Source organism: Podarcis muralis, chromosome 12, assembly GCF_964188315.1.
Source record: "Podarcis muralis chromosome 12, rPodMur119.hap1.1, whole genome shotgun sequence".
NCBI classification, from domain to species: Eukaryota; Metazoa; Chordata; class Lepidosauria; order Squamata; family Lacertidae; genus Podarcis; species Podarcis muralis.
In genome coordinates, this window is record NC_135666.1 from 8,713,257 (window position 1) to 8,726,245 (window position 12,989).

General features: G+C 45.4%; 1 protein-coding gene across 5 annotated transcripts in view; it reads right to left on the reverse strand.

Annotated features, from left to right (window-relative positions):
* The window catches only part of MINDY4 (MINDY lysine 48 deubiquitinase 4), a 95,858-nt gene extending 86,589 nt beyond the window's left edge, over positions 1-9,269 (reverse strand). The window contains exons 1-4 of one of the 5 annotated variants that reach the window (XM_028749704.2): positions 9,020-9,269; positions 6,058-6,177; positions 4,194-4,411; positions 345-588 (exon numbers count right to left, since the gene is read on the reverse strand). In XM_028749704.2, coding sequence (XP_028605537.2) covers positions 345-588; positions 4,194-4,411; positions 6,058-6,177; positions 9,020-9,082 — 645 coding nt within the window. In that variant the 5' untranslated portion in view covers positions 9,083-9,269. The other 4 variants (XM_028749703.2, XM_028749701.2, XM_028749702.2 and 1 more) reach the window with 4 other exon arrangements.
* Positions 9,270-12,989: the final 3,720 nt, after the last annotated feature.

Genomic DNA, 12,989 nt, shown 5'->3' on the forward strand with positions numbered 1-12,989 from the left:
TATTTTCTGAGAATTCTCCGGAAAAATAATCTCTCAAAGGACCTGTTGATGGCATTTTACCATTGTACTGTGGAGAGTGTATTAACTTAAGGAAGTCCCTGCCTTCAGGTTCTGAGGAAACCACCTGAGATGACTCTGGGGGGATTTTTTATTTTTATTTTTTTTGCTATGTTTACATATTTTCCAATGTTGGGGTTTTCTTGTTCTACTTTCATATCTGAAACTGCAAATTTTTCCTAGGCTGCCTTGTCAGAAAGGTGGTACAGACGTGCAATATATAAAATTATTTAATTTTTTTTATAATAATAAAAACAAAAAAAATGTTTAGAATGAGAGCAAAGAACCTCTGGAGAGTTGACTGGGGGGGCCGCCATCGTTCCTCTGTCAAATAGACCACCGCTCCTGGATTGGGGTTGCTCCCTCGTGGCATTCAAAGACAGCTCAGGTGTCCTCAAGTCCCCGTAGTGGTGGCTCGCCGGTTTCTCTCCCTCAGAAGGAGAGCTGCTCTCGAATGCCGTCCCAGCCTTGCACTTTTCGCTTTTCTTGTGCAGGTCTCGCTTGGGGATTACTTCCCCATCGATCTCGTAGCTGCAAGGACACAGATGCAAGGAGGTCTGTCATTTAGACTGCCTGAATGAAGTTCATGGACCACTGATGGTTCTACAGACCAGTGTACAGGAAGAAGAAGAAGAAGAAGAGGAGGAGGAGGAGGAGGAGTTGTTGTTTGGATTTGATATCCCGCTTTATCACTACCCGAAGGAATCTCAAAGCGGTTAACAATCTCCTTTCCCTTCCTCCCCCACAACAAACACTCTGTGAGGTGAGTGGGGCTAAGAGACTTCAAAGAAGTGTGACTAGCCCAAGGTCAGCCAGCAGCTGCATGTAGAGGAGCGGAGACATGAACCCGGTTCCCCAGATTTCGAGACTACGTCTCTTAACCACTACACCACACTGACTCTCTAAGCAAAGATCACCAGTGTCGAAGCAATGATTCTTCAACATCCACTTCGTTGGACTGGTCATGTTGTGCGGATGCCTGATGATCGTCTTCCAAAGCAACTACTCCATTCCAAACTTAAAAATGGAAAGCATAATGCTGGTGGTCAACAAAAGAGGTTTAAAGACAGTCTCAAGGAAAAACTTAAAAAAAAAATAGCAGTATAAACACCAACAATTGGCTAACACTTGCCTGCAAGTGCTCCAATCGGAGAACAGCCTTTACCTTTGAAGACACTCGAACTCAGGACGCAAGGGAGAAATTTGCTAAGAGGAAGGCACGCTTGGCAAATCCACACCGTGATCATAACCTGCCCGGAAACTAATGTCCCCACTGTGGAAGGACGTGTGGATCCAGAATTGGCCTCCACAGTCACTTACGGACTCACTGTTAAAACCGTGTTTATGGAAGGCAATCTTACTCGGCTTCGAGTGATCGCCAAAGTACAGTCCACAGTATGGGAACGGCTGCTTGGAGAGCCATGGAGTCGGATAGAAGCACACTTTGGTTTAGAAACTCTGTCTCATGGTTTAAGCAGGCATGGGTGTCATTTCAGTGAGCTTTCTCTCTTCCGTTCATCAGGCACAGGCGCATAAATAAAACCATAATATGACAAAGGAGCCACCAGTGACCTTGCTTCCAAGGAAACCAAGCCCTCTGGGATCTCTTACTATTCAGAGATTGGGGTGTGCACAGCACTATATTAATAGGAAGGCAACAACAGTATATTGTGTTGTTGAGCTGGGGATATATGTTGAAAACCATCGTGAATCCCGACAAGACAGAAGTACTCTTCTTGGGGGACAGGAGGCGGGTGGGTGTGGGGGAATCCCTGGTCCTAAATGGGTTAACTGTGCCCCTGAAGGACCAGGTGCGCAGCCTGGAAGTCATTTTGGACTCACAGCTGTCCATGGAAGTGCAGGTCAATTCTGTGTCCAGGGCAGCTGTTTACCAGCTCCATCTGGTACGGAGGCCGAGACCCTGCCTGCCCTCGGACTGTCTTGCCAGAGTTGTGCCTGCTCTGGTTATTTCCCGCTTAGACTACTGCAATACGCTCTAAGTGGGGCTACCTTTGAAGGTGACCTGGAAACTGCAATTAATGTAGAATGTGGCAGCTAGACTGGTGACTGGGGGTAGCTGCCAGGACCATATAACACTGGTCCTAAAGTATCTTCATGTTTCCAACCACAATTCAAAGTGTTGGTGCTGACCTTTAAAGCCCTAAACAGCCTCGGTCCAGTATACCTGAAGGAGCGTCTCCACCCTCAACGTTCTGCCCGGACACCGAGGTCCAACTCCGAGGGCCTTCTGGCAGTTCCCTCCCTGCGAGAAGCGAAGTTATAGGAATGCAGGCAGAGGGTCTTCTCAGTAGTGGCGCCCTCCCTGGGGAACACCCTGCCATCAGATGTCGGGGAGATAAGAAACTACACAAGTTTTATAAGACAACTGAAGACAGCCCTATATTGGAAAGTTCTTAATGTTTGACCTTTTATTATGTTTCTATAAGTGCTATAGGGACGCGGGTGGCGCTGTGGGTAAAACCTCAGTGCCTAGGACTTGCCGATCATATGGTCGGCGGTTCAAATCCCCATGGCGGGGTGAGCTCCCGTCGTTCAGTCCCAGCTCCTGCCCACCTAGCGGTTCGAAAGCACTCTTAAATGCAAGTAGATAAATAGGGACCGCTTTATAGCGGGAAGGTAAACGGCGTTTCTGTGTGCTGCGCTGGTGCTGGCTCGCCGGCTGCAGCTTCGTCACGCTGGCCACGTGACCCGAAAGTGTCTTCGGACGGCGCCGGCTCACGGCCTCTAGAGCGAGATGAGCACGCAACCCCAGAGTCGGACACGACTGGCCCATACGGGCAGGGGTACCTTTACCTTTTTTATAAGTGCTATAAGGGACACAGATGGCGCTGTGGGTTAAACCACAGAGCCTAGGACTTGCTGGTCAGAAGGTCGGCGGTTCGAATCCCCATGATGGGGTGAGCTCCCATTGCTTGGTCCCTGCTCCTGCCAACCTAGCAGTTCAAAAGCACGTCAAAGTGCAAGTAGATAAATAGGTACCGTTCCGACGGGAAGGTAAACGGTGTTTCCGTGCGCTGCTCTGGTTCGCCAGAAGTGGCTTAGTCATGCTGGCCACATGATCCGTAAGCTGTACACCGGTTCCCTCGGCCAATAAAGCGAGATGAGCACGGCAAACCCAGAGTCGGTCACGACTGGACCTAACGGTCAGGGGTCCCTTTACCTTTACCTATAAGTGCTATAAGCTGCCCAGACTGGCTAGGGAAACCCAGCCAGTTGAGCGGGGTATAAATAATAAAATTATTATTATGACTATTTATCATTAACTAGATACCACCCAGCCCTAGTTATGTGGCACCTGTAGGAGTGTTAATTGCATCAATTGAAGTGGTCAAGCAGGTGCATTTGGGTGAGGCGATCTGGCAGGTTCTAAGGGCTTTAAATACTATCAATAACTTCTTGAAGATCATCCAGTAGTAGTAATAATAATTATTTATTATTTATAGCCTGCCCATCTGGCTGGGTTTCCCCAGCCACTCTGGGCAGCTTCCAACAAAAGATTAAAAATACATTAAAATGTCACACATTAAAAACTTCCCTGAACAGGGCTGCCTTCAGATGTCTTTTAAATGTCGGATAGTTGTTTATTTCCTTGACATCTGAAGGGAGGGTGTTCCACAGGGCGGGTGCCACTACCAAAAAGGCCCTCTGCCTGGTTCCCTGTAACTTCGCTTCTCGCAGTGAGGGAACCACCAGAAGGTCCTCGGAGCTGGATCTCAGTGTCTGGGTTGAATGATGGGGATGGAGATGCTCCTTCAGGTATACTGGGCCAGTCCGCAACTGGAACAGACCTCTGAGTCCAGGCATTATGTAAATGCACACAAGGCCTCACTCCTGTCAGCAATTGTGTTGCAGCATCCGTGCCTCAGTTGCGTGGGCAAAGGATGGAGAGAGGTTTGTGTATGTAGAAACCCCTGACCTTCCTGTGGCTGGAATCACCTGTGCAAAGGTCAGAGTCACATCCATTGCTCCACCCACTAGCCAACTAGAAGGATCTCCAAAAGGGAATGCAGAGGTGAAAAATGCTCTCCACTTCTGAGTTACACCAAGATGATTCATCTGTAGCGACATTTCTTGGCCCAAGAAAAGGGAATTAGAATCAAAGCGCTTATCCATACCTGAAGGTCCCGGTTTTGCTTTTTTCAGGCCCAGTTTGCAAGCGGGCATCTTCATCAGAGAGATAATTCTTCAGGACAGAGTCCTCTGTACACCTGGGCTGGGGGAGCTTCTTCTGTGGGGCTGGCGGGCTCCCCTTAAGGCCCTTGGAGCCGCTTGTACGCTCCAGAAAATAGCTGGCCATGACCTCAAGGAGGGTTTTCAAGGGATTCTCCCTTGCCTGCAACAGAAGAGCTCAGCTGGTTAGAGAAAACCTCTGTCTTCCATTGAACCATTAACTGAGATATGTGGACAGAGGGACAGAGGAAGATTCTTCAGACTACCGGTTCAACGAGCTCAATATTGTCTACACCAGGGGTCAGCAAAGTTTTTGTGGCTTGGGCCAGTTCACGCATGTGCAAACACTATTTCCGGCGCGCCTTCCGGCACGGAGGAAACATACACAGCTTCCCACTGGCTGCAGGAGCTACCTGTTAAGTTGTGGGTGAACATCTCAGACGGCATAGCGATTCTTCAAATAGCTCTTGTTTATTCACAGGCCAGAACTGAACTGAACTGAAGGGTTCAGTCAGCCTGCTTATATAGAGCTCCAGTACAACGTAACTGTAACAATTTTCTAAAACTATCCAATCACTGAACGTCACTTTCAATCCCTTATTTGCATAACTATCTACAGTGTCCCCCTGCTGGCCCAGGGTGAGAACTTCAGTACATAACACTACCCTTCTTCTCTTCCCGTGGTTCATTTTACATATCATATACATCCCTGCATATCTTACTATAACTGTTCAAATCCGTTTTCCACTTTCGCATCCATCAAAAATTATTTACTCTGTTGAATTTATCTTAATGCTGCCAGCGTTTTTAGCTGTGTACAGTTATTTTCCATATATTCAGTAAATGCTTTCCAATCTTCTTTAAATGTATGTTCTTCCTGCTGTCTTATTCTATATATTAAACCTGCAACTTCTGCATATTCTGTCAACTTAAGTTATCAACCCTTTTTAGGTGGGACCTCACTCACTGTCCATTTATGGGCTAACAAAACACGGGCTGCAGTTGTTGCATACATACAAGTAAAACTCGAAAAATTTGAATATCGTGGAAAAGTTCATTTATTTCAGTAATTCAACTTAAAAGGTGAAACTAATATATGAGATAGACTCATGACATGCAAAGATAGATATGTCAAGCTTTATTTGTTATAATTGTGATGATCATGGCATACGGCTGATGAAAACCCCAAATTAACAATCTTAGAAAATTAGCATATTAAATGAAATCAGCAAAACAAGGATTGCAAATAGAGCAATATTGGACCTCTGAGAAGTAGAAGCATGCATATGTACTCAGTACTTGGTTTGGGCCCCTTTTGCATCAATTACTGCCTCAATGTGGCATGGCATGGATGCTATCAGCCTGTGGCACTGCTGAGGTGTTATGGAAGACCAGGATGCTTCAATAGCAGCCTTCAGCTCTTCTGCATTGCTTGGTCTCATGTCTCTCATCTTTCTCTTGGCAATGCCCCGTAGATTCTCTATGGGGTTCAGGTCAGGCGAGTTTGCTGGCCAATCAAGCACAATATTATAATTTTTTGAGTGTCACCTGTAAATTACCTTTCCTGACACCTAGGAATTTCAGTCTGGGTTATCCTCGATAAAAAGGACTCTGGTGTGTGTGTGTTTTGGAAAAGTAGTTTTAAACATTTTTTTCAACTCATTATAAATCATTTACCAATACACTTTTACCTTTTTACATGTCCAGCGAGTTCCGTAGTTTATCTATGGAACGGCTGGCCTCATCTCCACCCGCCCTCAGGTTTCCAAAGGATCCGGGGAATTTTGTACAGAGGATTCATCTTCTCACCTTGTTTTGCTTGCACAAAGGCTGGAGGTGCAAGACATTTCGCAGCTCATTTCTGTTGTTGATGCTGAGAGCTGTTCGTGGCAATTCTTCGTCCATCACAACAATGGTTTTCTTCAAGCACTGCAGAGGGAAGAGAGAGGATGGATGTGAAGCTGTACAGGATACAGACCTCTCCCCATCCTGTCTTAACAGTTCAGGACAACTTGTCGATAAAGTTCCTACAGAAAAATACTATCCGGTGAAGTTGGCATAGCACATAAAGGTGTAAAGGGACCCCTGAGCATTAGGTCCAGTCGTGACCGACTCTGGGCTTGCGGCGCTCATCTTGCTTTATTGGCCGAGGGAGCTGGCGTACAGCTTCCGGGTCATGTGGCCAGCATGACTAAGCCACTTCTGGCGAACCAGACCAGCGCACGGAAATGCCGTTTACCTTCCTGCCGGAGCCGTACCTATTTATCTACTTGCACTTTGACGTGCTTTCAAACTGCTAGGTTGGCAGGAGCTGGGACCGAGCAACGGGAGCTCACCCCGTCGTGGGGGTTCGAACTGCCGACCTTCTGATCGGCAAGTCCTAGGCTCTGTGGTTTAACCCACAGCGCCACCCGCGTCCCTGGCATAGGGGCATGCAATAGGATTCTGTGCATAAAGCAAAGGTTGCCAACCTTTTGGGGTCTGTGGGCAGATTTTGAGTTTTGGTAGCAGGGTGGATTTGATTTAAATCAAAGCAATTTAAATCACGATTTAAATCACTAGTCAATAAGACTTGATTTAAATCACTTGTTTTACAGAAAGACTTATTCTTGCTGGTATAATCTTAATATTTACAACCAGAGGAAGGTTTATTTTTTTGGAATAATAAATTTTCAGAGTAGTTTTTACAATTATATCGAAAATTACTGATTTGGTTATACTATTAGAAATACATAGACAGATAATTATGAAATCATTGTTTCATAAGTTACCTGTTTATATTTGGACAACTTTTCTGCTGTACTTTATTGCAAGGAGAAAATTAATCATTTCCTTAATCACCATTTAAGCAATTTATTTAACTAAAGCAATAACATTATAGCATATGTATCCATGTTTGTTAACTGATGTGGTTAAATATTTTTTTAAAAAAACTTAGACTGAGTTTTAGCAAACATGAAAAACTTAAATCCTTATTTCCTGATGACTAGCCTTTGGACTAGAATGTAACTTAAATAGAAAACTATCTTTAGAAAGATTTATGCTCCAAAAGCATTTTATTTTAAAAATCTGATTTAAATTTTTTTAAAAAATCCGATTTAAATAAAAAAAATCAATTTTTTAAAAAATTATTTATTTTTTAAATCACTGATTTTTATCCACCCTGTTTGGAGGAGAGGTTGCGGGTGTTTACATCCCTATGCTTCTCCAGCGAGTCAGGATCCTCACCAGGGCTGGATCCTGAGGAAGTACAGGAACCGTATTGAAGCGATAAGGTTAAGCTGCTTTGCAACTTGTGGTGGGGGAAAACAAACAAACAGAACTGATACAATGCAAATGAAATCATATAACTTTGCAAGGCTGACAGCAAAACCATTTCCCCCCCAGGCTTCAGTTTCTTTAAAACTGTGACATTATGGCAGGTGACAAAGCTGTACAGTGGTGCCTCGCAAGACGAATGCCTCGCAAGACGGAAAACTCGCAAGACGAAAGGGTTTTTGGTTTTTTGAGTTGCTTCGCAAGATGATTTTCCCTATGGGCTTGCTTCGCAAGACGGAAACGTCTTGCAAGTTTGTTTCCTTTTTCTTAAAACCGTTAAGACAGTTGCGACTTGACTTCGAGGAGCAACTCATAGCACGCGGTGTGGAAGCCTTTTTTGAGGTTTTTGAAGACTTTGGTGATTTTTGAAGCTTTTCCAAAACTTTTCCGACACCGTGCTTCGCAAGACGAAAAAAAATCGCAAGACGACAAAACTCGCGGAACGAAATAATTTCGTTTTGCGAGGCACCACTGTATTGTAACTTTTGAGTTTGTTTGGGTTTTTTGTGTGTGTTTTTAAAAACCATTTTAAAAAGTTATATGATTTCATTTGCATTGTATCAGTTCTGTTTGTTTGCCCCCCCCCCCCAAGTTGCAATATATAATTTTTTATTGAGCTTGCAAGCTGCCCCCGATGATATGAAGTGGCGGCCAAGCATGTAAATAAATGCCTAAACAAACATAAACAAAGGATGCAGAGCATTGGACTAGATGAGTCGCTTCCCACACGGCAATTCTATGATTCTGTGAAACTAACAAATAAGATAAATAATCCAGGCTTGGATTAGATGTGTGAAATGGATATGGGTCACAAAAGCAGACATGCATTTTTAATATTGGAAATTCTTTCTCTTTTTTCTCACCACTCTGCAGCTTTTAATGGATAAAATGCTAGAAGCGGCCAAATAGATGGCTTTTAATAGCACCTCCTACCCGGGAGCTCTCAATCCCTTTCTCCCCTCCATTTTTAAAAAATGTTATTTTTAAACAGAATAATCACTAGCACAGCTTCATTGCTCGAGCTTTTTTCCTCTCTCTGTGTGTTCAACACAATCTACTCTCTGTTTTAACATTTGGACAGCCTTTTCGTATCAAATTGGGTGGAAAAAACTCATGTTTCTGCTTCCGCGTTCATGGGAATCCCAAGTGCATTCTGGGAAATGTAGTCCTCGTGGTGGGTGGCAGAGAGCTTGTTGTTGCAGCCTGAATCAAAGTCATTCTCATATATGTTTATATATATATATGTACACACACACACACACACACACACACACACACACACACAAAAGCACTAATTTCCCCAATTCCCAGCAAAATTTGGGGAAAGCAGAAAGAACGTTTTAAGCTTAACAAAATGCATTGCTATTTTTTCCCCTTCCCAAAGCATCGTAAAGCGCGCATGCAGTGCTCTCCAAGGCAGATCGCAAAGCTCTTTATTTTTATTATCCTTTACCTTTTTGCTGAGAAATTCTCTCACCAAGGAGGCAGCCACCTCTTCCAGGAAAGAGGCTTCCATTGCAAAGCTCCCAGAGCATGCAAAAAAAGGGAGATCTGCGTTTGCTGGTTCAGTTTAAGGACAGGGAGAAAGGGAGAAAGAGAGAACGCCTTTGTTTTGTGCGCCTGGCGAACTGCAGCTGCACAGCTTCCAGGTCTCCATCTGCAACCCGGCTGTTGCGTTGCCGTTGGCAGGTTGCCGTGGCGATGGAATCTTGGCCCGGAGAGCGTTCGCAGCGCCCCCTGCCGCTCCTGCGGGGGCAAGGCTCCCGGCGAGGCGAGGCAACTCACCTGGGCGCGCACAGGTAAGCGCGCAAGGCAAGGTGTTCGGCGCGCCGGGCACTTCGGAGGGACCCAGCTAGTGCCGGATTTGCCTGCGAGCGCTCCAGTTGGAGAACAGCCTTTTCCAAAGGTGTCATGGGCTTTGAAGACACTCGAACTCAGGACGCAAGGAAGAAACGTGCTAAGACATGGGTTTTGACCAAACTGCGGGAAGTAGTGGAGGACAGAGGTGCCTGGCGTGCTCTGGTCCATGGGGTCACGAAGAGTCGGACACGACTAAACGACTAAACAACAACAACAAAGACATGGGTAGGCAAACGAAGGCCCGGGGGCCGGATCCAGCCCAATCGCCTTCTAAATCCGGCCCGCGGACGGTCCGGGAATCAGCGTGTTTTTACACGAGTAGAATGTGTCCTTTTAATTAAAATGCATCTCTGGGTTATTTGTGGGGCATAGGAATTTGTTCACTTTTTTTTTCTTTCCAAAATATAGTCTGGCCCCCCACAAGGTCTGGGGAACAGTGGACTGGCCCCCTTTGGAAAAGTTTGCTGACCCCTGGTCTAAGAGGAAGTCACGCTTGGCAAATCCACACCGTGATCAACCCCCGCCCGGAAACCAATGTCCCCACTGTGGAAGGACGTGGATCCAGAATTGGCCTTCACAGTCACTTACTGACTCAATGTTAAAACTGTGTTTATGGAAGACAATCTTACTCGGCTACACGGGATCGCCAAAGAAGAAGAAGAAGAAGCTAAAGAAGCTATAGCTTAGGGCCCCACTCTCTTGGGGACCCCCAAAAAAATTAAAGGAGGGGAAAAACGACGTACATTTCCAAAATATAACGTAAAAAAGTACATAAAATAAAACCAACATAAAGCAACAGTGTTTTGTGTTGTGTCGGCTCCTAGGATGTAAGTCATGGGCCCCTCCTGCTAGCCTGCTCCCTAAAATATCGCTGGTTTGCTCATTTCTCTATATAGGGTGCCTACATTCTGCGTTTTATAATTATTAGTGGTTTGCATCATATGTTTACACCTATTATTAATATTTGATGTTATACCAAGTGTCTAGAGACTAGATTATGAGTCTTTGCAAATTGTGTTCCGAAAGGAACTTTTGTTATTGCCAAAGTGTTTGCATTATTTAGTTTGTTATGAATAAAAAATCATTTTAAGTTAGACTTAATAATTATTTCACTATTAATATCCTTCTTGTTAATTGTATTTCAGTTAAACAATTACTTTGATAAAATACATATTTTGTTATGTGCGAATGGCTTTAGATACCTAGTAGGTCCATAAATTAACATATAGCATATATTCAACACACAAAAAACAGCAACAATTTGAGCTTAAGGCCTCATCAAACCTAAATCCGGCCCTGGACCCAGCCAAACGCTAGGAAGGAGGCTGAGGGCAGAGGGGAGAAAGATGGAGGCTGCAATGCCTATCAGATGCTTTCAGGGGCGCCGACTTATAAAAAAATATTGGGGGGGCCCATACCGGGGTCCTGCCCCGGGAAGTTTTCTAAGTTCCAATGTCAGCGGCGCCTGGCAGAGCAGCCCTCTCGGCCACGGCAGCCCGGCTCTCCCAGCCCCCGGAGGCCGCCCTCCTCCCTCGCGCACCCGCAGCGTTCCCGCCCGGGGAGGCGGCGCCCCCAGGAGAGGTGGCGGCGGCAGCAGCAGCCGCGCGCGGCCCGGGCTCCCCTTGCCGGCCGCGGGAGCCAAGGCGCGCGACGAGGGCAGCCGAGGAAAGGAGCACGCGGCCCCATCCCGCCCTCGCCACTCACCCTTCTGCAGCGGCCCCGCCGCCGCGGCGGCAACTCCCGCAGCGCCTTTTCTGCAAGGCCCGGGTGACGTCACCGGCGGAGGACGTTTCCGCTGCGTGCGCCCAATAATTTTCTTAAATTATTGGGGGGGCAGAGCCCCCCCAATAAAATTTTTGAGGGGGCTCGGGCCCCCTCAGGCCCCATGGAGTCGGCGCCTATGGGCTTTGTAAACTCCCGAGTCGTTTCTTCTCAGGAAGATATGCCGTAAGGCAGCAGAGGTTTAGGATGACTTTACCTTCATTCTCTTAGTTGGACTACCTTCCATGGGTGCAGCCGGGGGGGGCAGGGGGCGGTTGCCTCCCTAAATCAAAATATTTTTCTTTTTTTTCTTTATGCTTTTCAGGTTTATATGTTTCACTAATTTTACAATCATTTTAACATTTCAGAACTTGACTTCCTCCCCCCTCTTTCTGCGGTTCCTTTATTTTTAATATCTTCTGCACATTCCAAATTAACTTAATCCGCTCATTTATTCATCTACTTTAAATATATACTCTTATAAAACTGCAGGTTATTACAATAATCCTGCCAATTTTTTTTTATCTGTTTACAATCTATCTGTAAATATTCAATAAACCATTCCCATTCTTTTATTTAAAAAGTTTCTCCATTTCTACACATTCCACAAGTTTTTGTATCCACGCTTCCTTTGCTGGGACTTCTGCTTCTTTCCGTTTGGGGCGAGTAACATTCTTGCCACTCTAGTCACATACATGAATAAGTTTATATACAGTTTCGGTAGTTCTGTCCCTGTAATTCCCAAAAGAAAAGCTTCTGGTTGTTTTGTTTTGCTTTACAAACATTTGTAACATTTGTGATATGATAGCCATGTTCAAATATATAAAAGGATGTCATATAGAGGAGGGAGAAAGGTTGTTTTCTGCTGCTCCAGAGAAGCGGACATGGAGCAATGGATCCAAACTACAAGAAAGAAGATTCCACCTAAACATTAGGAAGAACTTCCTGACAGTAAGAGCTGTTCGACAGTGGAATTTGCTGCCAAGGAGTGTGGTGGAGTCTCCTTCTTTGGAGGTCTTTAAGCAGAGGCTTGACAACCATATGTCAGGAGTGTTCTGATGGTGTTTCCTGCTTGGCAGGGGGTTGGACTCGATGGCCCTTGTGGTCTATTCCAACTCTATGATTCTATGATTCTATGATTTCTAAAACAATCAAAATCAATACAAATTTAAACAAGACTGAGGTTCTGCCCCCTCCTCACAAAAGCCTGCCCCCCCAACAAAAATCCTGGTCTCCCAGTGTGGCGTTTGCCCTCCTATGTGTGTGACATCATACTGGGTTCATAGGGAACGGGTTAACTAATTGTAAAATGACTAACCAATGGGAACCCAGGGGGCAGAGTTAACTGTGTATAAGGCTTAAGCACAGAGAGAAATTGTTAAGAGAAGTTAGAGTGGTTGAGAAGACAGTCTGGAGTTAGAAGAGAGAGGGAAGATAAGTCTGTGGGTTGGGCTAGTCTGGTGTGAGAGAATTTGTTAAGAGGAGTCAGTCAGACAGTTGAGATAATCAGTCAGAAGGTATTAGGAAGGTCTAGGCCGGTAAAGAAACTACAGTTAAGATACTGACAGGAATATCATCTGAGAAACCATAAACTTGTTAATGTTTGTAAAATAAATTGGTTTTTGGTTCACTTTTAACAGCTGACTGGACTCAGTGTTTTACCAGAGAGTAACTGGTTGGTAGGGATGCGGGTGGTGCTATGGGTTAAACCACAGAGCCTAGGATTTGCCGATCAGTGGTTCGAATCCCAGTAACGGGGTGAGCTCCCGTTGCTCGGTCCCTGCTCCTGCCAACCTAGCAGT